Source organism: Paroedura picta, chromosome 1 (genome assembly GCF_049243985.1).
Source record: "Paroedura picta isolate Pp20150507F chromosome 1, Ppicta_v3.0, whole genome shotgun sequence".
Lineage (NCBI taxonomy): Eukaryota > Metazoa > Chordata > Lepidosauria > Squamata > Gekkonidae > Paroedura > Paroedura picta.
Window position 1 is genome coordinate 95,258,555 of NC_135369.1, and position 22,158 is coordinate 95,280,712.

Below are 22,158 nucleotides of genomic sequence, written 5' to 3' on the forward strand. Positions count from 1 at the left end.
CAACTGAACATGGATTGAGAATCCTCTGGAATGGATACCAATGGTAAAGAGTCATCTGTAGTTGGATGGAAGGATGGAGGGATGAAGAGATGAATTCCAGCATGGCTTCGCTCTCAGCAGCCAACAGAACCTCCCTAACTTAGGTTGGCTATAAGTATTTCCAGGTCCAGCCTGGGCAACAACTAGTCTGTTTGGCTTCCTGCATTTCCTTCTGTATTTGCCTCTTGCCCTCTCCTCTCTCTGTATCCAGCCCCTAAAGATGATTTCAACCATGACTCAATCCAGGGAACAATAAAGAAAGACAGCTGACTGTGACAGAGGTGCTTTCAATGCACATTTTCTGATCTGAAAACAACTGTTTCAAAAAGTAGCAAGTGTGGTTTCAAATACTGTCAGCCACACTTTGAAATGTCTGTCTCTTTTCTTCCTACCTGGGAGCAGTCACTCACAAGCCCAAACTCTACCCTTCAAGCAAACTGTTCCCAGTAACGCTGGCCTCTGACTCTATCCACAAACTTGGATCCAGTCCTGCTCCCTGTGGCCTGCCTGTGAACACAGTCCAGCTGATGCTCGCATCCTTCCCAGTTAGTATTTTTGGGTTATGAAACTCAGACTAATCACATATCCTTGAAATGCTCAGTGGGTACATTTTTATTTATACAGCTGTAAACATCATTTAGTGAGGAGCAGCAAATGTACCTCTTGCAAAAGCACCACACCAGGTCACATCTATGTACACCACAAATCTGTACTCAAATCAGTACAAATATTTTAAGTCAATAAGTGTATATCTGAACACCTCATTGTTTCTGTCTCCTCTGGCATTTTTCTCTATGTGGAACAGGCATAACCAAGGTCATTGTCAAGAAGGGGGGGGGGAGAGAGAAACAAACTTAACCTCTTAAACACAGTGTTATTTGCAAACCACTCAAAAAGTAACCATTTAAATTTAATTCTGAACAATATTTTAGAAATTAGGTATGGACCTCTGAAAAAAATCTCCATGGTGCCTACAGTGCTAACAGAGAAGAAATGTGTGTCTTCAAGTATACTTTAGCATTTTTGTTCTTTTTTTGCTGCTATTGTTGATGTAATAGTACAAAGTGGTCCAGGAAAAATAGTTACGATCCCTGCTTTAAAAAGAACAGCATGTTATAAGGCAGTCTATAAAAGGGAAAAAAAGGAAGTAAAAGAAGGTCAGTCTTTTAAAATCCCCCTATCAGCTTACATTAGCTATTTTTGCGGCAAACACAGAACCATCACAACAAGCCAAAAGCCACATTTCCCAACATAACACGGAATAGCTCTCATCCTTTGCTTGCTCTGAAAAACCAGCACAATGTTGATTTAAAGAAAAGAATTCTCAAACCAAAGAGCCCCTATCCCACCCCCAACAATGTTTAAAGTTGATGCCCTTCTTTGGGCATGCAGAGGCTGTTCCAGCTGCAGTTCCTTCTTCGCTCCCTGGATCCTTTGCGCAGCTCTAACAGGCCTCCCCAGCACTTCCTAGGTTGGCCTTTAAGAGAAGGATTTTAGTTTCTTCCTCTCTCTAGTCCACTGTTTTCATTTCAGGCGCTGAGTCACATTAGCCAGAGCTACTGCAAAGGCCTGCACCGCTGAAAATGGATATTGAAAGTCCAAAATGTAAGCATTTCCGTCAATCCTCCCAAATTGCATGACCTGAAGGACAAGATGGCGGGAGGAGAGTAAGAGAAAAAGAGGTTAAAGATAAATGATAAGTAAGAAAAACAGAACTTAAATGAAAAATGGCCTATGTGAATTCTAAGACTCCTGCTCATACTACAAATTAGGCTGCATTCACTGTTATTATGATACTAGAAATAAAGCCCATTTGTAAAAATGGGCAAGGGAGTAGAGGGTCGGGGAGGGGGGCTGGCGGCACTAGGGAGGGGTGGGTGGAGTGCGCTGGGTGGGGACGGGTCGGTCCAGCGGCGGGCAGGTGTGCGCGTACGGGCGCTTGGGGTTTGCAGGGGGGATCCATACCTGCTGTGGCGGCGCAGCGAGTCCTGCAGCTTGCCGGGGGTGCGGCGCGGGCGACTGGGAGAGGGGAAACGGATGCGCGGCAGGGCACACATGCGTGGTGGAGGGGGGTGGGGCAGTCCTGGGGCAGGGAGCTGGGCAGTGGAACCAGGGATGCGCGAGAATCCGCGCATGCCTGGCTCATTCTAGGGCCATGGCTGGGGCTGCACGGCCTAGCCACAGCGTCGGAGGGATGTTCGGGAAGGGGCAGCACAGGAGAGGAGAAGGGAAAGGTAAGGAGGCGTGGGGTAAGTGGTGATCAGCGATCGGAAGGGTAAAGGGAGGGTTGGGGTGAGGATGGGAAGGGCGAGGACGGTTGCGGCGCGGGATGGGTAATGTGTTGGTCGGTGTCTGGTGGCGTGGCGGGGAGGGGTCTGTAGGGCAAGGGGGGGTTGATTGCTCGATGAGTGGGTGGGAGTGTGTGTGTGTATGTATGTTTGTGTAGCGGATGGAGTGGCAGGTACACGGAAAGAGGCCTTGGGGGCGAGGGAGAGTAGTCCCTAAGGGCTGTGTGTGTGTGTGTGTGCATGTAGCATTTTTGGGGGGCGGGAAAGGAGCAGGGATGCTGCGTCAAAGACCTTTCCCTAGGGCGAGGGGAGGCGGCCATGAGGACTCACAGAGTGGTAAGGGTGCTTGTCCTTCGGCGCGGGGAGTCCTCTGGCAGCCAGGCGAGGCCGGGCCAAGCCGGCAATGGGGAGCCGCGCGAGGCGGCTTGGCCCTGGATGGACATTCGGAGGGCCCAATCAGGAGCAGCTTCACAGCTCCTGATTGGGCCCTCTGAGTTTTTATCCCGGATGGGTCCCGCCCTAACTCCTCCCCACCAGCCCTTACTGTTTTATTTAGTACGCGGCGCCCTGTGCCGCGGGACGTTTAAAGATGCTGTGGCTTGTTCCAACCATGGTTGCTTTGCTTAGCCCGCAGGAACTAATACATTCTGGTTTGCACATGACCTCCCGTTTGTCTGCTATTTTTCCGCCTCCTTATGATTTTATTTTTGTAGCCAGGCATCCAGAAGGGTTAACGTTATTAACCATAAAACATGATTTGTGAATTCATACAACGTAGAAAACCATCATTAATACAAACCATAGTTAACAAACCAGCTACAACCCTTTCTTTGAGATCCTGGTATGATGCTAGCCAGCACTCACCAGTTACACTGTTTGCATTTTGTTGTCCTAGGACAGGCAGCTGGCTAAATTTTGCAATATGAATATGAAACAATATGAATGTGTATTCTTGTGTGTCACAACATTCCATGAGACACACGAGAATACACTCAGGCTCAGAGAGGACTTCTATAAGGGTGGCATTTTACAGAATATTCTAATTGTGGGGCTCAATGAGATATATTTGGATACATTAGTGTGGGAGCCTCTCCATTCATCTTTTTTACCACCTTATAGTCCTGATTATTACATCACATGAGTGCATTTAAATATTAGACCACTGAAGAAGACCCCAAGAGGGGTTGAAACGCATTTGGTTATCTGTTTCTTGTAATTTATCCATGTGCCAAAATGTTTTGGATTTGTGCAATAGTGCTTGATATATGTTGGTGTCTTTAAGCTTCACATGTGCACATGAATTGAAATAAATATTTGCATTTTAATATTTAATACATATTCTGCTGCTGCTCAACCTTTTAGGTTCCTAGCTTGTGTACACAGGTTTGTTCCCTCTTTTATTGTTTCATATGAGGAACCACTACATATACTGCACTCAATAATTCAGCAGGTGACACATAGAAGAAGGTAAACGAATGCTATACATATCATCATTAAAGAAATAACATGTCTAAAAGCTGTTGCCAACTTAGCAATATTAGGATGGTGGAGTTACAGATCAGGTTGTAAGATTGCATGCATTATCCGACTACCTCTAGCCTCTCCAGATCCCGTCTGTTTTCCCTCCCTCCTCCTCATCTTAGTTTGTCATATGTGACCTTTGCTAACCCTTGTGAATAAGAACCAGGCAGCATTTCTAAGCCTCCTTGAAGAACCTTGATTAAGCATGAATTCTGAAGGAGTATTTTTAATCAGGGTAAACATGATCATCTGTTCTAATGAACTGGAGCTGTGGGAGGTTTTGCATATGAGAGAGGAGGGCAGATAAAGATTCCTCTGTATGATTACATATAGGAAAACAGTTAACAAAGTCATAGAAAACTGTTTTAGACCCTCATGAGAGATAAATGGGAATAGTTCCCACACCTCCAACACAAGGAGTCTTGGATCTCCTACTTGTTGTCCTACCTGTCTTCCTTCCAGCTCAATCTGAAAGTTTTTTGCAGATTCTTGAGTCACTCGCCCTCCAAAGTCCAGCTGATAGACTTGAGTTGCCTCATTCCACAAGGGCTGCTTATTGGCCATCACATACACAAAGCCCTGGTTTCCTAGCCGTCCATCCTCCTTTTCATTTGCTTTCCGGCACTTAAATTCATCCAATTCACTGGCTGTCCTCAAATTCCTTTTAGTTTTCCACCCCTTTTTACTGCCCTGGCTCTGGTTCATCAGTTCATCCCCACTAATAAATAGCTCAGGCTCACTCTCTGAGCTGTCCTGAAACTCGTTCATCTTGTTCAATTTTTTTGACTTCAGCTGGTCCTTCTGACTTTTTACTTTCTTCTTCTCCCTGCCCAGTCTAGGGCTTGATATCAATGTGTTGAAGTCAGTCAGTGTCGTCCTTGCCTCCTTTTTTACTTTACCCTCTGTGATAGCCTGCATGTTTCCTTCATCTGCTCGGCTATCTAAGCGCTTTCGATTCTTCTTCCCAAATTTGTCTGTTCGCTGAGGAACTGGGCTTTCTGTCAGGGAAAGTACTTCTTGGAAGTTGTCTGTGGTCTCCACCATTACATCTGTACCCATATGACCTTGAGTCTCTGTGGGTGGTGGGGACATCACAGGCTTCTCCACCACCAATAGTGACTTGGGGGGCAGAGTGCCTTGGGTACTCTGTGCAGCAGGTGGGCATGTGCTGTAGGAATTCCATGGATGCAAGGCCATCGGTGGCAGCTGTAAACTCGAGCAAGTGCTATTTCCAGGGTACATGGGGGGCAAGGAGCAATAAGTCAGATTAGAAGGATAACCTGGTTGAAGCACAACTGTTGGCTCCTGTTGTGCAATTTGGGGTGGGGCCAGAACTTCTTTGGGAGAACAGGGGACCTGCATTCCCTGGAGAGGAGGAGGTGGAGGAGGAACACTGTAACTCCCCGCATAGGATGCCCCAACCCCATAACTCATTTGGAAAGTGGCAGTGGGGCTGGTTGGCGACTTGGGTGAAACAAATGGCATTCGTGATATATCCAGGTGTTGAGTTTGGCTAATGACTAGAGGGGCAGGCTTAACAGGGTTAGGCAAAGTACTCTGAGCTGTCCTTTCCTGAGGAATCCATATTTCCTCAGACATCACAGGTTCCCATTGGTAGGGAGGTGGTCTTTTTACTCCAATGCCGGGCTCTGCCATGGCGATAGGGATGTGGCGTATTGATTTCTCTACCGCGCAGTGCTGAGAAAGAGTCTCATCCTCCATGAAGGCAGAGTTTACATAATCTGTCCGTTCACGAGAGTTGTCAGGTGGGCTCAGCAAGCTATAAGAGGACTGAGAGGCCAGAGGCGAAGTGCTGACTGAGTGCGCAATGACAGAGCTATGTTGAACGCTGCTTCCCGTTGTTAGGTCTGGCCTCAAGCTGCTGAGGGTGGAGGCGCTGCTGTTAGTGTTGGTACTACTGATATTCCCACTTCCAGGATTTGTATTGCTGCCACCGCCGCCAACACTGCTGTTGTTGCTGCACTGACTGCAGGTGTAGAGTGCCGTTGGCACCCGCTGCTGGTACTGGGCCGCCACAACACTGCTCTTCAGTTTTGGTGGGAGCTGCAGAGTGGCTCTTTGGTTGTCAACCAGTTGAGCCATCTTCAGTGCTGCCTCTCTGCTGTTCCTCCGCAGAGTAGCATGGATGATGCTGTTGTCCAGCCTCTGCGTGAGGCTGCGGCCTTGAGCTAGCTGGGCTGCAATTTCTGGATAAGGTGGAGGATCCCCTGTTGGGATGGAGTAGCGTGGCACTGTGAGCCTGTTCAGGGTAGCGCTGGTGCAAGGCTGCTGAATCTTCTTCTCTGATGAAGTTATCCGTAAAGTGGCTGAACTACCAGGCCCTTGCAGGGTATATGAGTTCTGAGCACACAGTATTCGTGTCCGGGGTCGGCACACTTCTTCGACATTCCCGCTGCTATCAAAAGTGGTTATTCTCTCATAGCCAAGGGGGGGTTGATAATGCCCTGTTGAATAAAGAGGAAAATCTCCCTTTTTCAAACAGAGGTCTATGGGAGGCTGTGGGGGTATAGGAGGAGGAGGAGGTGCTGTGGTGGGAGCTGCAGGTATGGTTCCAGGGTATGGTGGGGGTGGGTTCATTTTGTTCATCTGAATTTCTTGAGCAGTGCTAAAGATGGCAGCTTCTCCTTCAGACACCTGTGGAACTGGACGTAACGTTTTTGCTTTCTGGAGGTGCTCATGTTCCCTTTCCCCATCTCTGTGATCCACTAGGGCCATCTGGATGGTACCCTGAGGCGGCAGGGATAACTGTGGGGGTGCCTGGATGATACGCCCCATTTCTACTCCTCCAAAGATGACTTGGCCTGGGTTGGAGTATCTGCTTGGAATTGGATAATGGACTGCATTATCTGTTGCATGCTCTGCTGCTGCCACTGCTGTGGTCTGATTGGCAAGGACATCCAACTGCACATTCTGATTGGCCAACAAAGACTGAACCAACCCTATGCTTTGAGTTGGTGACATTGCTTGTGCAGAACTGTGAATAGGAGCAATCGGGATGTTTACGGTGCAAGGAGGGTTGTTCTCAGGAACTCCAGATGCTCCAGTCACTATAATAAGTACAAAAATACACAGGATTATAGTTTTCAAGCACAGAAGATTTACTAGCTTCATTTTTTCCTTCTCTGTGGCATACAAAATACATTTTAAGGTATTCTGGAAATATATTGACCCACTATTTATACTAATATTATTTATTTAGACTTTGATCTTGTTCTGTGTATGGGTGAACACAAAACTCTGACCTCCTGATACACGTGATTGGCAAATTAGGAGCCAGCAAAGTCTTTGCTCACCCCTGACCACGAATAAATCCTACCTCCACATCATATCTTTTTTGTTCTCTTATTCCCATGGTTTTAGATCCAGACTTAAGAGAAAACCTGGTTAGCATTCTCAGAACCCAGAGGCCTATAAATAGTTAAACCTCACCTGGAAGATCATCTTCATCTTCACTGAAAACATTGGGGTTGAAAACAGGCAGATTTATATAGTCCATAGAAATCTTCCGTACTTCTGGAAGATATATAGTCATCTGCCTGGGTTGGAGATGCAGCAAGCTAGTTTTATAGATAACTGCAGAAAAGATTGTAGAAAGGGAAGAGAAACAATATTTATTATGCAGATCCAACCAAAGGAACCAACCAATTAGACCTGTTTTTAAAATGACACCCCCCACCTCCTACATTGACTGCCCTGCAGAAAGTAATGCACAGTGTTTGAAGGAATACATGTAATACTCAGGCACAAATGAGTATTCTATTGCATGTGCAAACAAATCAACCAAGGTGTTTTCTTCAAAATTTGTTTGGTTTTGTTTCAAACACAGCAGATTGTCCTCCAGAGAAAAATACATTGTGTGGATTGAATCTATTAGGAAATTGTTATGACACATGAAGCTGCACAACTGATGAAGCTAAGTGAGTCTGGCCCTGGAAGCTGCTTGGATGGGAGACTGCCTAGGAACTGTATTTATTTAATAAATTTATATCCCACAACTGTTCACTTCACACTTCATCACAAACAATAAATAATACAACATTTGACTGTCTCTATGAAAGGACTACAGGATTGGATCCACTGGAGTTATTCTAAAGGCACAAGGATTTCTTTCTGTGGAACACAACTGTGTCACTTATGTCTTCTTGTGGCAGCCCAGAATGCCCTGCTGAGATTATGTTCCTGGAGGACAGCATTTTTTGGGAGTATATCTGGTCTCCATGAGAGGGGGGAGGGGGACATGTCATGCTCAGGTGATCCCAAACCATTGTGTTTAAAATGAGTGTATAATCAATGTCTTCTTGTGGCAGCCCAGAATGCCCTGCTGAGATTATGTTCCTGGAGGACAGCATTTTTTGGGAGTATATCTGGTCTCCATGAGAGGGGGGAGGGGGACATGTCATGCTCAGGTGATCCCAAACCATTGTGTTTAAAATGAGTGTATAATCAATGGCAGACTCTACTGAAATCAAAAGGCCTCTATAAATGGGGAAGCTATCAGGAGCTGATTGTACTACTGATGAGCTGAAGCAATCCTGTTAACAGTCTGATACACCATACTCTGAAAACATTTACGTTAATTTGAATGAAACTTTGAAAAGAATTCACAAGACAGCTTATCAGACAAAATAATAGGAGGGACTTAACCATATAAATCAAGGTCCTAGGATCTCCTTTACCACCAAGAAATGTCAATATGAGTCAGGTTGCCATATATGATAAATAAATGAATAGGAGTCAGGTGATGGATAGGGTAGAGCGCTACATCTTCAGTAGATCTTGCCAGTGCAAACTTTCCAGGCAATCATGTGGACTAGAAACTTTCATTTTAAACTGCAGAGTTTTTGATTTATTGTTCCATACCATAATCAAATAAAGAGTTTAGGTTTTTCTTTCTGCTGAAAAAGTTTGCATGCTTGTTTCTGGTCAGGAAAGTCCTAAAATGAAGAGAATCTTTACATTTAATTTTTACCTGCGCCAAGATTTGTTGGCAGGAAAGCAGCCAACCCCACAATTTTGAATTTGGTTCCCCAGATGTTTGATGTGACCTGAGCAAGATAATTGTGCTATAAACAAAGGAAAACAGGAAGACAAAATAAATAATAGCCATTTATATAGCTTTATACCATTTTATAGTGTTCAAAGAGCCTCAAATATATGATTTTAGGAATCCACATCATAAGGTTGGTCAGCACTATTATTTGTACACTGAAGAAGGTGACACTGCTGAGAAAAAGCGGCTTGCCCTAGGTCCCCACAGTGAGTTCACAGCAGCTGTTGAGATCTGACAGCAACTTCCTAGTTTGCAGCTCAAACTCATAACCAAACTCATCACTCATAACACTATGGCTTAACGTCTTTGGCTAATACCACCTTTTTGCAGAATCCTGTTGGGACTGCAAGTGCTGGCCTGTATAAAAACATCTTACTTGACATAAAACTAATGGGTATTAACTGCCAACTGAGCATTAGTTTGGCAGGGTATCTTCTGAATTGTTAAGAAATAGAGAGCGACTGACAGAGAAACTTAAGAAAGATGTGTGTGCGTTCAGCCAGGTCAGTGGGTGTCCACCTATTGTTTCACTTATGCTTACAGACCTAGCTTAGAAACTCTTGTACATTTTCTAGCATCAGGACCACCTTGGGTGTCTGTCAAGACCCTATTCACATGTTACCAATTCTCATAGTCTTGCCTTGAGTTGTGCCATATTCATATATCTCTTAGTTACCTGTTCTCATGGTCCCTTCCCTACCCCGACATATTAGTATGTTTTCACTGCCCAGCATGTTTCTACAGACCAGAGGCCCAAGGGGAGTGGGGCCTCTTTTTTCCAGAGCATTTTTTATTGCTCTGACCTCGTACATACATAGATTAGGATTGCTTGAAACTTTTATGCCTGGTGTTTTTTTCAGCATGCCTAATTTCATTTGAGAGCCTCTTGTGGCGCAGAGTGGTAAGGCAGCCGCCTGAAAGCTTTGCCCATGAGGTTGGGAGTTCAATCCCAGCAGCCGGCTCAAGGTTGACTCAGCCTTCCATCCTTCCGAGGTCGGTAAAATGAGTACCCAGCTTGCTGGGGGGTAAACGGTAATGACTGGGGAAGGCACTGGCAAACCACCCCGTATTGAGTCTGCCATGAAAACGCTAGAGGGCGTCACCCCAAGGGTCAGACATGACTCGGTGCTTGCACAGGGGATACCTTTACCTTTACCTTTAATTTCATTTGAGGGTGAGGAGTCTCAGGGAAAATATAAAAATTATGCTTGTGTGTTTGCCTGTTAGTTCTAGCAAGGGAGAACCTTGCTCTTTGATTGTCACTTTCTTCAGTAAAGAGCTTTCCCTTCAACAGCGAGTCTGTTTATCGATAAATCAACAGAAGCCTGACAGTGTCCAGTTTTTGCCACTGCTCACCTGGGTGCAGTTTTTATTTTCTAATAAATGTCATCAGTTTCAGCCATACTATAATAATTCAAATTACCAGAATTGTTAACATAATACAATACTGAAAATGATGGGGTGTACAGACCTGCATTGTAAACACTACACGAATGTCCCATCAGCTCTCAGTCTCAGCAACCAATGATGTCTACATTCAGTTAAAACACATTCCATGTTTTTATGCATTGATTTTGAAAGCTGAAAGGAAACATTGCACCAGCCTTTGCTCTTATCAGGGTTGGCCCAGTTCTGTATCCACAGGAAGAACTCTGTTCTTCAGAAAGAATGTTCTGACATTATCAGACCTCCTGCTCAAGTTTTATAATAAATTTGTTGTCACTTAGCACTATATTATTGACTGGGAGAGGCTTAAGGAAGTAACACGCTTCCTGTAAATGCCTTCAGAAGCAGACTGGGAACAGTCCTCTTTCTGGCCAAAATGCCCTAAAATATCTTTAACACTTTACTCTATTATATATTTGTGAAAAGCCCTGGGCGGAGACTGTCCGGGTCCTGTCCAGGCCCTGTCCATCCCTGTCCAGGTCCTGCGTGCATCCAGATTGGCCCAGCCCCACTGGCACTCGCCCCCAAGCAGCCCAATCAGGCTGCATCTCCTGCCCAATTAGGCTGTGTCTCCTGCCCCTAACTGTCACTTCCAACAACTCTGCTCACTTTGCCTCAAACTGCTGACGGAGCTAACAGGTGGCTGTTGAGTGCGCTCCCTCCCTCCATGCCCCCTTGCTCTCAGAAATGCCTTCCTCTCCTCAGTCAGGCTGCCAGAGGCTCCTTCACAGCAGGCCTGAAGGGAGGGGGGAGGGAGAACACTCATCAGCGGTCTGAGGCAAAGTGAGGAAAGTTGTTGGATGTGAGTTATGCCTGTGCAGCCCTTTCTGCCTGGGGAGCTGATCTTTATACTCTGCAAATGAGCTGGAATTCCAGGAGGTTGGCTACCCGTGGGTTGGAAATATTCCTGGAGGTTTGGAGGTGGGACTTCAAAATGGTACAATGCCTCAGCGTCCAGCTTTCAAAGTAGCCATTTTTGCCTGCAGAGCTAATCATTATAATCTAGAGCAGTGGTTCCCAACCTTCCTAATGCCACATCCTTTTAATACAGTTCCTCATGATGTGGTGACCCCCAACCATAACATTTGTTGTAATCCTTTTGTCTGGTTTTGCCTGGAGAATATGGCTGCTTTCTCGGGATGCTAGCCCCCAGGTGGGCCCTGGGGATCCCCTGGAATTACAACTCATCTCAAGACCATAGAGATGAGTTCACCCTGGATAAAAGGGCTGCTTTCTCGGGATGCCAGCCTCCAGGTGGGTCTGGGGATCCCCTAGTATCACAGCTCCTCTGCAGGCCACAGAGAGCAGTTCCCACTGGGGAACAGGGCTCCTCTCTTGGGATGCCAACCTGCAGGTGAGGCCTTGGGATCCCCTGGAATTATAGCTCCTCTGCAGGTCACAGAGAGCAGTTCCGCTGGAGAAAGCGGCTGTTTCGAAGGGGAGAGAGACTGTATGGAATCCCCCCCCCACTGAATCCCTTCCCCTCACCAGGTTCCAAGCCTCAAATCCCCAAGAGCTCCCCCACCTGGTACCCTGCCTCTCCCCAGGCCCTCTGCACAAGCTCAGAGGCTCCTGTCCACCTGCAGCAGCTCCAGGACCTCAAAGATACTGAGTGCCTCTTTCTATCCTAATCACTCTCTTCCTTTCTATCTCCCTCTCTCTTTGCTATTTTGCCCCTCCCCCCTGCTAGTGCCCGTTGTATCAGCTACAACAGGCTTTAATTCTAGAATTGTATTTAAACTAATGTGAGCATTTTTTTAATGTACTTTGATTAAAACGAGATCATTCTATTAGGGACCAGATAAAAAAGAAAAGGAAAAATTGGTTTTTATATGCTGCTTTTCTCTACCAGGATTCTCAAAGTGGCTTACAATTGCCTTCTTTACTCTCCCCACAACAGGCACCCTGTGAAGTAGATGAGGCTGAGAGAGCCCTGATATAATTCTCAGCCAGAACAGCTTTATCAGTGCTGTGGCGAGCCCAAGGTCACTCAGCTGGCTGCATGTGAAGGAGCGGAGCATTAAACCAGGCTCACCAGATTACAAGCTGCAGTTCTTAAAACATTTCGCCAAGCTGGCTCTCATAAAGATGATTCAAGGAATAAATCAGCACATGGCCCATGAATTGGCCATGCTCAGCTCTTTTCAAACATTTACCTATTAATTATCTTCATCTTTATAGAAAATACCTTCCTAAATTGTAGTACTGAACTGATTTATAGATTTGTCCCCAACAAAACCTCTTTTCTGTTGCTCCGCATATCCACCACAACTGAAATGTCTTCTGTTCTATCTCTATAAGAGGCATTTTATAAACTGAAGCTGGTAAGTAATCTGATAGCAATCAAGTACCTGAGTAATATCTTCTAAAGGAAACTCTCTACGAGTTAAACTTGGTGAACCTATGGAAGGCTTCCTTATCGGTAACCTGGGAGATCTTGATATCTCCTGAGCAGCTCGTGACAACTTGGGAGATTTGCGAGCTTCTATATTAATTCTGTATTGAAAACAAAGATTACAATGATTAGGCAAGCACAAAGAGCATTGTCCATTTCCCTATACAGATAATTGGGCAGATGGTGAGAAAAATAGTAAAACATCTGTTTTATATGGTTCAAATTTAGCGAAGGGTAAAGACCAGGAGTACAAAATGAGAGCTCAAATGGCATTGTTCAGGTGGATTGGCTTTGTGACTGAAATACGTCTATCCCTGATGTTTCTGAAAGGATCTCTGCTTTTTAAATGTATTTTTCACCAGATGAACATCCACGGGTTATCAGTTTTTCCTATACATTTTTAAAAGTAATTAAAAATACAAAACTGTGAATAAGGAGGAAATTTTTTGGTGATGTTAAATAATACAGCCAGTGAGTACCGTGGACATTTGGTTTCTGCTTCCAAACTGCAGAACTGGGACTGCAAATCTGACCTTCAAAAGGAAGGATACTTTTGAACTATAAGTAGTGAGGGAGCTTTCAAAGTAGTTCCACTACTATAAAAAAGTTAGATCTATATTTTCCTTAACTGATGAGAGGGAAACTAGTCAAAGAGTCTGGAACGACTGAACGATCTAGAGGCCAGATGCACTACAGGCTGCAGTATCTCAATCTGATCGCTCAAGCAAGACAAGCTATAACAGCCACTTTGAGCTTGGTTCCTTCTTAGAGCTGTTTTCTATGCTGTATAGGCTATGAAGCCCTACAACACCTTCTAGAAGCAACGCCAAAAAATGATCATGGGGGATTGGAATGCTAAAGTAGGAAGCCCAAAGATAACCGGGATAACAGGCAAGTTTGGCCTTGGAGTACAAAATGAAGCAGGGCACAGGCTGGTAGAATTTTGTCAAGAGAATACAATGATCATAGCAAACACTCTTTTCCAACAACCCGAGAGACGACTCTACACATGGACATCACCAGACGGTCAACACAGAAATCAGATTGACTATGTGCTCTGCAGCCAAAGTTCTATACAGTCAGTGAAAACAAGACCAGGAGCTGATTGTGGTTCAGATCATCAGCTTCTTGTTGCAAAATTTAGGCTTAAATTGAAGAAAGTAGGGAGAAGCACTAGGCCACTCAGGTATGAACTAAATCATATCCCCAACGAATATACAGTAGAGGTGACAAATAGATTTAAGGAATTAGATCTGATAGACAGAGTGCCTGAAGAACTATGGACGGAGGTTCACAACATTGTACAAGAGGTAGCAACTAAAACCATCCCAAAGAAAAAGGAATGCAAGAAATTAAAATGGCTGTCTGAAGAAGCTTTACAAATAGTTAAGGAGAGAAGGGAAGTGAAAGGCAAGGAAGAAAGAGAAAGATACACCCAACTGAATGCAGAATTCCAGAGAAAAGCTAGAAAAAGAATGCCTTCTTAAATGAACAGTGCAAACAAATAGAAGAAAACAATAGAATGGGGAGGACCAGATATCTTTTCAAGAAAATTGGAGATATGAAGAGAACGTTTCATGCAAAGATGGGTATGATAAGGGACCAAAATGGTAGGGATCTCACAGAAGCAGAAGAGATTTTTAAAAAGTGGCAAAATTATACAGAGGAACTATACAAGAGCGCGCTTAACATCCCTGATAATCACGATGGGGTAGTTACTGACCTGGAGCCAGACATCCTGGAATGTGAAGTCAAATGGGCCATAGGAAGTCTGAGCAGCAATAAAGCTAGTGGTGGTGACAGCATTCCAGTTGAACTATTCAAAATCTTAAAAGACGAAGCCATAAAAGTACTACCCTCAATATGCCAGCAAATTTGGAAAACTCAGCAATGGCCACAGGATTGGAAAAGGTCAGTTTACATTCCAATCCCAAAGAAGGGCAATGCCAAAGAATGTTAAAACTACCGCACCATTGCACTGATTTCTCATGCTAGCAAAGTTATGCTCAGAATGCTACAAGCTAGGCTCCAGCAATATGTGGACCGAGAACTTCCAGAAGTACAAGCAGCATTTTGAAGAGGCAAAGGAACTAGAGATCAAATTGCCAACATACGCTGGATCATGGAGAAAGCTAGGGAGTTCCAGAAGAACATCTACTTCTGCTTCATTGACTAAAGGCTTTGATTGTGTGGAGCACAACAAATTGTGGCAAGTTCTTAAAGAGATAGGAATACCAGAGCACCTTATTTGTCTCTTGAGAAACCTATATGCAGGTCAAGAAGCAACAGTGAGAACCGAACATGGAATCACTGATTAGTTCAAAATTGAGAAAGGAGTTTGGCATGGCTGTATACTGTCGCCTTGCCTAATTAACTTGTATGCGGAGCACATCATGAAAGGCGGGATTAGAGGAGTCACAAAATGGGATCAAGACTGCAGGGAGAAATATCAACAACCACAGATATGCAGATGATACCACTCTAATGGCAGAAAGTGAAGAGGAACTAAAGAGCCTGTTGATGCAGGTAAAGGAGGAGAGTGCAAAAGTTGGCTTGAAACTCAACATCAAGAAAACAAAGATAATGTCATCCGGCCCTCTCAATTCCTGGCAAATAGATGGGGAAGAAATGGAGATAGTGATAGATTTTATTTTCCTGGGCTCCAAGATCACTGCGGATGGGGACTGCAGCAAAGAAATTAAAAGACGCTTGCTCCTGGGGAGGAAAGCTATGGCAAATCTAGACAGCATCCTAAAAAGCACAGATATCACCCTGCCAACGAAAGTGCGTTTAGTCAAGGCTATGGTCTTCCCAGTTGCAATCTATGGCTGCGAAAGTTGGACCATAAGGAGGGCGAAGCGTCAAAGAATTGAGGCTTTTGAACTCTGGTGCTGGAAAAGACTCTTGCGAGTCCCTTGGACTGCAAGGCGAACAAACCAGTCAGTCCTAGAAGAGATCAGTCCTGCCTGCTCCTTAGAAGGCCAGATCCTGAAGATGAAACTCAAATACTTTGGCCACCTCATGAGAAGGAAGGACTCCCTGGAGAAGAGCCTAATGCTAGGAGCGATTGAGGGCAAAAGAAGGGGACGACAGAGAATGAGGTGGCTGGATGGAGTCACTGAAGCAGTAGGTGCAAATTTAAATGGACTCCAGGGAATGGTAGAGGACAGGAAGGCCTGGAGGATCATTGTCCTAGGGTCGCAATGGATCGGACACGACTTCACACCTAACAACAACAACAGTAGGCTTTTACTGCTGATGAAATACAATTGAAACAAGGATATACTGGAACCTTGTTCAGCTCAACTTTCAGCATCAACTCTCATAATTGTTCAAAAGAAACTCAATAAAGAGACATTATTTTCAGCCTTTCTTCACTGCGCTCCCAAGATATGGTTGGCCACATGATTTGTTGCTTCTTTTGCTTTGCTATATTGTTTTTGTGTTCTTCTATAGTACTTGTAAAGTAAAAGTGAAACCTTGGACAGCTGACCTAGAAAGGGAGGTAAGGGTTACCATGTTTTCAGATCTTTGCCTAAATATGGCTAAACAAATAAGGGATGAATCTTTAGTGGTGCTAAATTTGATCATATGACAGCATCTTTTTGAAAAATTTTAATCTTCCTTGGGTCTTCCTTTCTTTCTTCTGCATTCAACTTTCCCTAGCATGACTGGTTTTTCCAGGGAGTATTGTCTTGTATTCTCATAATGGACCAAAGTACAATAGGCTCAGTTTAGCCACTTCAGCTTCCAGTGAGAGTCCAGGCTTGATCTAGGGCCCACTTCTTTGTCTTTTTGGTGGTCCACAGTATCTGTAAAACTCTCCTCCAATGTTTTATGTTTCAAAGGAATCAACTTTCTTCCTGTCAGCTTTCTTTACTGTCCAATTTTGACACCATATTACTAATGGGAACTAATATTATGGTATGAATGATCTTGATCTTAGTCACCAGCCATACATCCTTATACTTGAGAATCTTTTATAGCTCCTTCATGGCTGCCCTTCCCAGTTCTAATCTCCTTCTAATGCTTATGTCTGCATTATTCCTGTATGATGTCCAGAGAAGAATTCTACAGGCAACATGTTGCAGTAAAAAATTAAAAATCCCCAATCTGCCAGTTTCCTGTGGGCACTGTAAGAAATGTTCCCCTTTGTTTTAACTATATTGGATGCCCTTTTGCCATAGCAAAAATGCAGACATTCAAAGAAAAGGAAAGTGTAGTTTTTCAAAGGTCAAAATGATTACCTGGGAAGTTTGGGTGATTTGCTAGCTCTAGAGATTTTGGGAGACTTTTTTGCAGCCCAGTCATCACTCAGTTCGATATCACTGGAATCAGAGCAGTTGCAGCTGTCAATCACGGTGGAAATCAAACTATTTCCATAGATTTCATCTGTCAATACACCCCACAAAAAAAAATTAAAGAACTGTTTCAGAAACCAGATCCCAATTACAACTGTCAATCAACTCTCAGGTATCCCACAAGCAGTATCCAAGATACAGTAGCAGCAAGGAGCACTGGGTATTCTTTGAAACTAATACAGAATCAGCAATAGCCTGGAATCAGGCAAATGGTGCTCAATTATATCAGTTGACAGGTCTCTCCCTGAGACTGAGAAATTTCTATAGCTAATTAGATTTCTTTCCCTCTTATATCAGAATAATATACTCAAAGCTAGAAGGTAAATTGACAAATGCCTGCTACTTTAACTTTAGTTTAACAGGGTCAATAGGATGAACAATAGCACTGGTATGGATGCTTCTGTGGATCTTCTCCATTTTATAATTACCAGGTGCAAAATCTCTGAACCTCAGCCCATTGACTTGTTCTAAGCACAGGAACACTCAACTAGTTCATTAAAAACAAAATAGATCTTTAGGCCATACAGGTCACACGCTGTGCAGGACACATTGCAAGCATTGCGGTATACTATTAGTGGCACCGACTGGAAACAAGGAACTAATGAAATCGGATCAAAGGCGTTTCGGCTACAAAGGCCTTCTTCCATGGTCCCAATTTGATACCACATACACACCATATGAAGGAACCTGCATTGCAATTAGCTTTTTAAGGTCACATGGTGCATTCCAAAATAATTCCTGTGGCACAAAACAACTCTGTGGAAGTAGCACATCTGGCTGCTGTCCTTTATAAGCTTGCAGAAGAAATCTATCTCAAGCTGGCGATGGCAACACAAATGTTTATCCCAATGTTTACAATACTGTCCTCAATATTTCCAAATTAAAGATCAAAACAGATTCCTAGGTATTATCATGTTTTTGTCTTTCTTCAACAGCGGTGCTATTTAATACATAAAAGTAGGAAGTAATAAATTTAAGTGTAAACAATAATAAATTTATAGTCGCATTTTATATCCCTGTAGAAACATGTTTAAGAATATGAGAAGTAAGAGTTGATACCTGAACTGGTTATTCTATGAACAATAAATCAATTCTATTCAGAGGCAGTGAACCTCTCAAACTGGCACTGACCTTAAAAATAAAAATGTATAAATGTCTATATTCTACAATAATTTTAAAAATATTGTATTGATAATAAATTGTATTTTATTATCCTTTATGTATCTTAATTATGTCCCACGTATTAATATATTTAAAATCTAACAAAAGTATACAATTTTAACTATATATTGAGGACATTATTGTAAACATTGGAATAAACATGTTTGTTGCCATCGCCAGCTTGAGATAGATTTCTTCTGCTTCCTTCACGGCTGATGGGTCTTCACTGGTTGAAGTTCTGTATAAACTTAGCAAAACACTACATATATGCATGCTCAGGTGAAGGAACTGCTGTATTCAGGATGAAGATATTATCTCAAATTCCCTTGAATCCGGCTATGCACTTCCAATCAGTGTCATTGATAGTATCCTGCATTGTCTATACTTTGTACTGCACAGGGCCTAAAGACATACTTTGTTTTTAGTGAACTATTTACATGCATTACATCGTTAAGGATTTATGCTCTGTGATCATTTTTCTGTATGCTTCTACCCTCAACCTTTTTGTTATCCAAACGGGATTGGGGTTTTGCCCCTTCGTTTGTGCTGCTAAGCACAAGAGCTCCAGTGTACACATGGAACTCCCAGATCTAGGGTCCCCTTCCAGTTTTATTTCAACATACAGAGCGAACCTGTGGGTATTCTTCAGACATGAAGAGTGGCTTCCTATAGTAAAATCTACTTGACAAGAGTTCCATATTGAGATATCAACACATTTTACATGAATCTCTATATTGGAGCGCCTGGGTCTGGAAGTGGGCATTTTTATATTGTCATCTGGAATGAACGTCAACTGTCCACTGAAAGTTTTGTACCTGCTTTTCCATCTGTCTTAGGATCCATGATGACAAACTCAGGCCGTAGTTTGCTAATTCGCCGCCCTTTCAAAATAGGCACCAAACCCCCCAAGTACTCCAAATACAGTGTATAGCAAGGCCCTCCGACCTCTGGATCATCTTCTGTCCTCTTCATTGTGCAGTGAAGCCTTTCGTTACCAGATGTTGGGTAACTAACAAAATCTCTCATGTTATTGGGATCTGGGATAGGAGGCTGCATTAAATATATGAGGAAATAATGAGAATTACTTAAGCTGTTCTTCCTCCAAGGAATGCTAGTCCGATGTCACTCTGAATCTTGTACACATTTTTTAAAAGCCTGCTGTTACATCAGTTCTGTGTCACACAACACTGCACACTTTTTCTGTTGCTGATAATTTTTCAGGACTGCAGCAGTAAACAGAAACCACCCTCTTTTCGTGGTGTAAACAGAAAACTGAGCTAGCTATATTTAAATGAGAAATGAGAGACGAATGGGTATGGCGCACCACGAGAACTGCAAAAGGGTAAAAGAGCACCTAGCTTAGCACCAGGAGGGGACTCCAATTGCAGAGACACAGACAGTGGCATTATTTTTTTAAAGAATTTTAGGTGGAGTTGGAAAGACGGTTTTGTGATCAGTGGTTAATTTCGAACACTGCACTTCAGTTTCAGGTTCATTCAAACTCAGATCTAGTTTTACACAAAATTCTCTTTTGCCATCACATAGTTGCATTCATCCTGGCACATATATTCATGTAACATGTGAACCATCTGCTGGGGTCATCTGATCATGGATATATGAGCTGGCCACTGCAAATCATACAGAGTGCTGCTTGCTGTATCTTGACTGAGTTATTAACTTGTCAGTAGAACTACTTAACTATACAAGAAAACACCACTGGTGAACTGATCATTACATGGAGTGTGGGAATGGCAAACCACCTTCGAATATCTTGTCTGGCTGCCACACAATCCTAGGATCTCCTGCCATATAGGATCACATGGAATAGGATAAGTAAATATTACTGGATCATCCTTCAAAGTGGAAATCAAGACTCTACAGAAATGATGTCAAAGGACCTGGCAACTGCTTTATACATTTAAGATACAATATATTTCATTACGGTAATGACTGGGGAAGGCACTGGCAAACCACCCCGTATTGAGTCTGCCAAGAAAACGCTAGAGGGCGTCACCCCAAGGGTCAGACATGACTCGGTGCTTGCACAGGGGATACCTTTACCTTTACCTTTATATTTCATTAATATTTCATTTCATTAATATTAAACAGTCACTTTGCCATCTGGTGCCTTCGAACACATCTTTTACCTTGATTGTTGGTGTAAAGGCAGTGGTGAGGTATGAGCAGAGTCGGGGAGGCAGGGTCAGTTTACTTATATCTTTGTCATCCCTCAAGGAGCTGGCAATGGCTTGCTGGCACAGGAGCTGCAAGCTGGAAACTCTGTGCTCCACTCTGACAACATATAGTGCAGGCCCAGAAGCCATGAGCAGACGCGAGTCCCTATGACCCCAGCAGATTGAGATTATGGGACGCTGTGGGAGAGAAAAGCAGTAGAGTGCATCCTCAAAGACCTTTAGCAAGGACTTTTCCCAAAGTGCTGAAATCACTGCCTGAATAACTACAATTTACATAACCTTTCTCAAGGATAATGCCTTTTATTCTGCTGAGGGGCATGGAATGTCATGACCCCCTAGTCCAAGTGGTATGTTGCTTGTCAGAGACAAAGATTAAAGTCATCATGGTCTGGATGCTGAAACTGATCAAATCCATGGATCGTTACCCATTTGGGAGGGTTGACATGGGAACAAATGACACAGCCATGAACACAATTGAACATATTATAGCTGACTATGAAGATCTTGGGAAGAAGAAATGAATGGGGGCATAAGTGGCATTCTCTTCCATCCTGCTTGTCAGGGAAAGAGGACTGAGTCGGGAGCTGAAGATAATGGTGGTGAACCACTGGTTGCACTTGGTGGTGCCAGTAGGTGGGATTTGGGTTCTGGGACCATGGGACTGTTTTTCTAGAAGGCCTACTAGCACATGATGGACTTCACTTGTCAAAGTTGAAGAAGAACGTGTTTCCTGGGAACCTGGGGAGATTCATCAGGGGAGTTTTACACTGACACCACAAGAGGAAGATGTCCATCTGAAGGAGAGTGCATGTTATCCCAATCTCCAAAAAAGGGAGGAGAGATGACCCGGAAAACTACAGGCCAGTGAGTCTGATCTCAGTTGCAGGAAAGATAATGGAACAGATTTTAAAGGGGACGATCTGCAAATATCTGAAGAACAATTTGCTGATCCAGAGAAGTCAGCATGGATTTGTCTCCAACAGGCCAACCTGGTTTCCTTTTTGACTGAGTGATGGGCTTACTACATCATGGAAACACAGTAGATGTTGTTTACCTGGATTTCAGTAAGGTTTCTGACCCATGATGTTCTGATGGGTAAACTGGAGGACTGGAGTGGATTTTCAGATAGTCAGGTGGAAAATGAGCTGGTTATAAAGCCAAACCCAAAAGGTAGTTGTCAATGGTGTTTCATCAGATTGGAGGGAGATGGGCAGTGCGGTGCCACATGGCTTGATACTGAGTCTGGCACTTTTTAAATCAATGATGGGGTGGAGGGGCTTCTCGTTAAATTTGCAGATGACACCAAACTGGGAGGAATACTAAATACCCCAGAAGAAAAGGATAGAATTTAACAAGTTCTGAACATGCTGGAAAAGTAGGCAAATGAGAACAAGATGCAATTCAATAAGGATAAGTGCATAATTTTACATCTGAGTCACAAAAATGAGAAGCATGCATACTGGATCGGAGCTACACTTATGGGTAGCAGTGTGTGTGAATGAGATCTTGAGGTACTTGTGGACTGTAAGCTAAATATGAGCAGACAGTGTGATGTGGCGGTAAAGAACGTGAATGCAGTCTTGGGCTGTATCAACAGAGGCATCACATCAAAATGGCAAGATGCCATTGTCCCACTGTATATCACATTAGTCAGACTACACTTGGAGTACTGTGTGTGATG

At 43.7% G+C, this 22,158-nt stretch overlaps 1 protein-coding gene across 2 annotated transcripts in view; it reads right to left on the reverse strand.

Annotated features, from left to right (window-relative positions):
- Positions 1-627: 627 nt before the first annotated feature.
- The window catches only part of TULP4 (TUB like protein 4), a 138,966-nt gene continuing 117,435 nt past the window's right edge, over positions 628-22,158 (reverse strand). For both annotated transcript variants that reach the window (XM_077348658.1, XM_077348668.1), the window contains exons 8-15: positions 20,430-20,654; positions 19,098-19,332; positions 17,008-17,152; positions 12,717-12,861; positions 8,839-8,932; positions 7,299-7,442; positions 4,296-6,916; positions 628-1,680 (exon numbers count right to left, since the gene is read on the reverse strand). In XM_077348658.1, the coding sequence (XP_077204773.1) occupies positions 1,564-1,680; positions 4,296-6,916; positions 7,299-7,442; positions 8,839-8,932; positions 12,717-12,861; positions 17,008-17,152; positions 19,098-19,332; positions 20,430-20,654 (3,726 nt within the window). In that variant the 3' untranslated portion in view covers positions 628-1,563. The remainder of the gene's footprint in view (positions 1,681-4,295; positions 6,917-7,298; positions 7,443-8,838; positions 8,933-12,716; positions 12,862-17,007; positions 17,153-19,097; positions 19,333-20,429; positions 20,655-22,158) is intronic.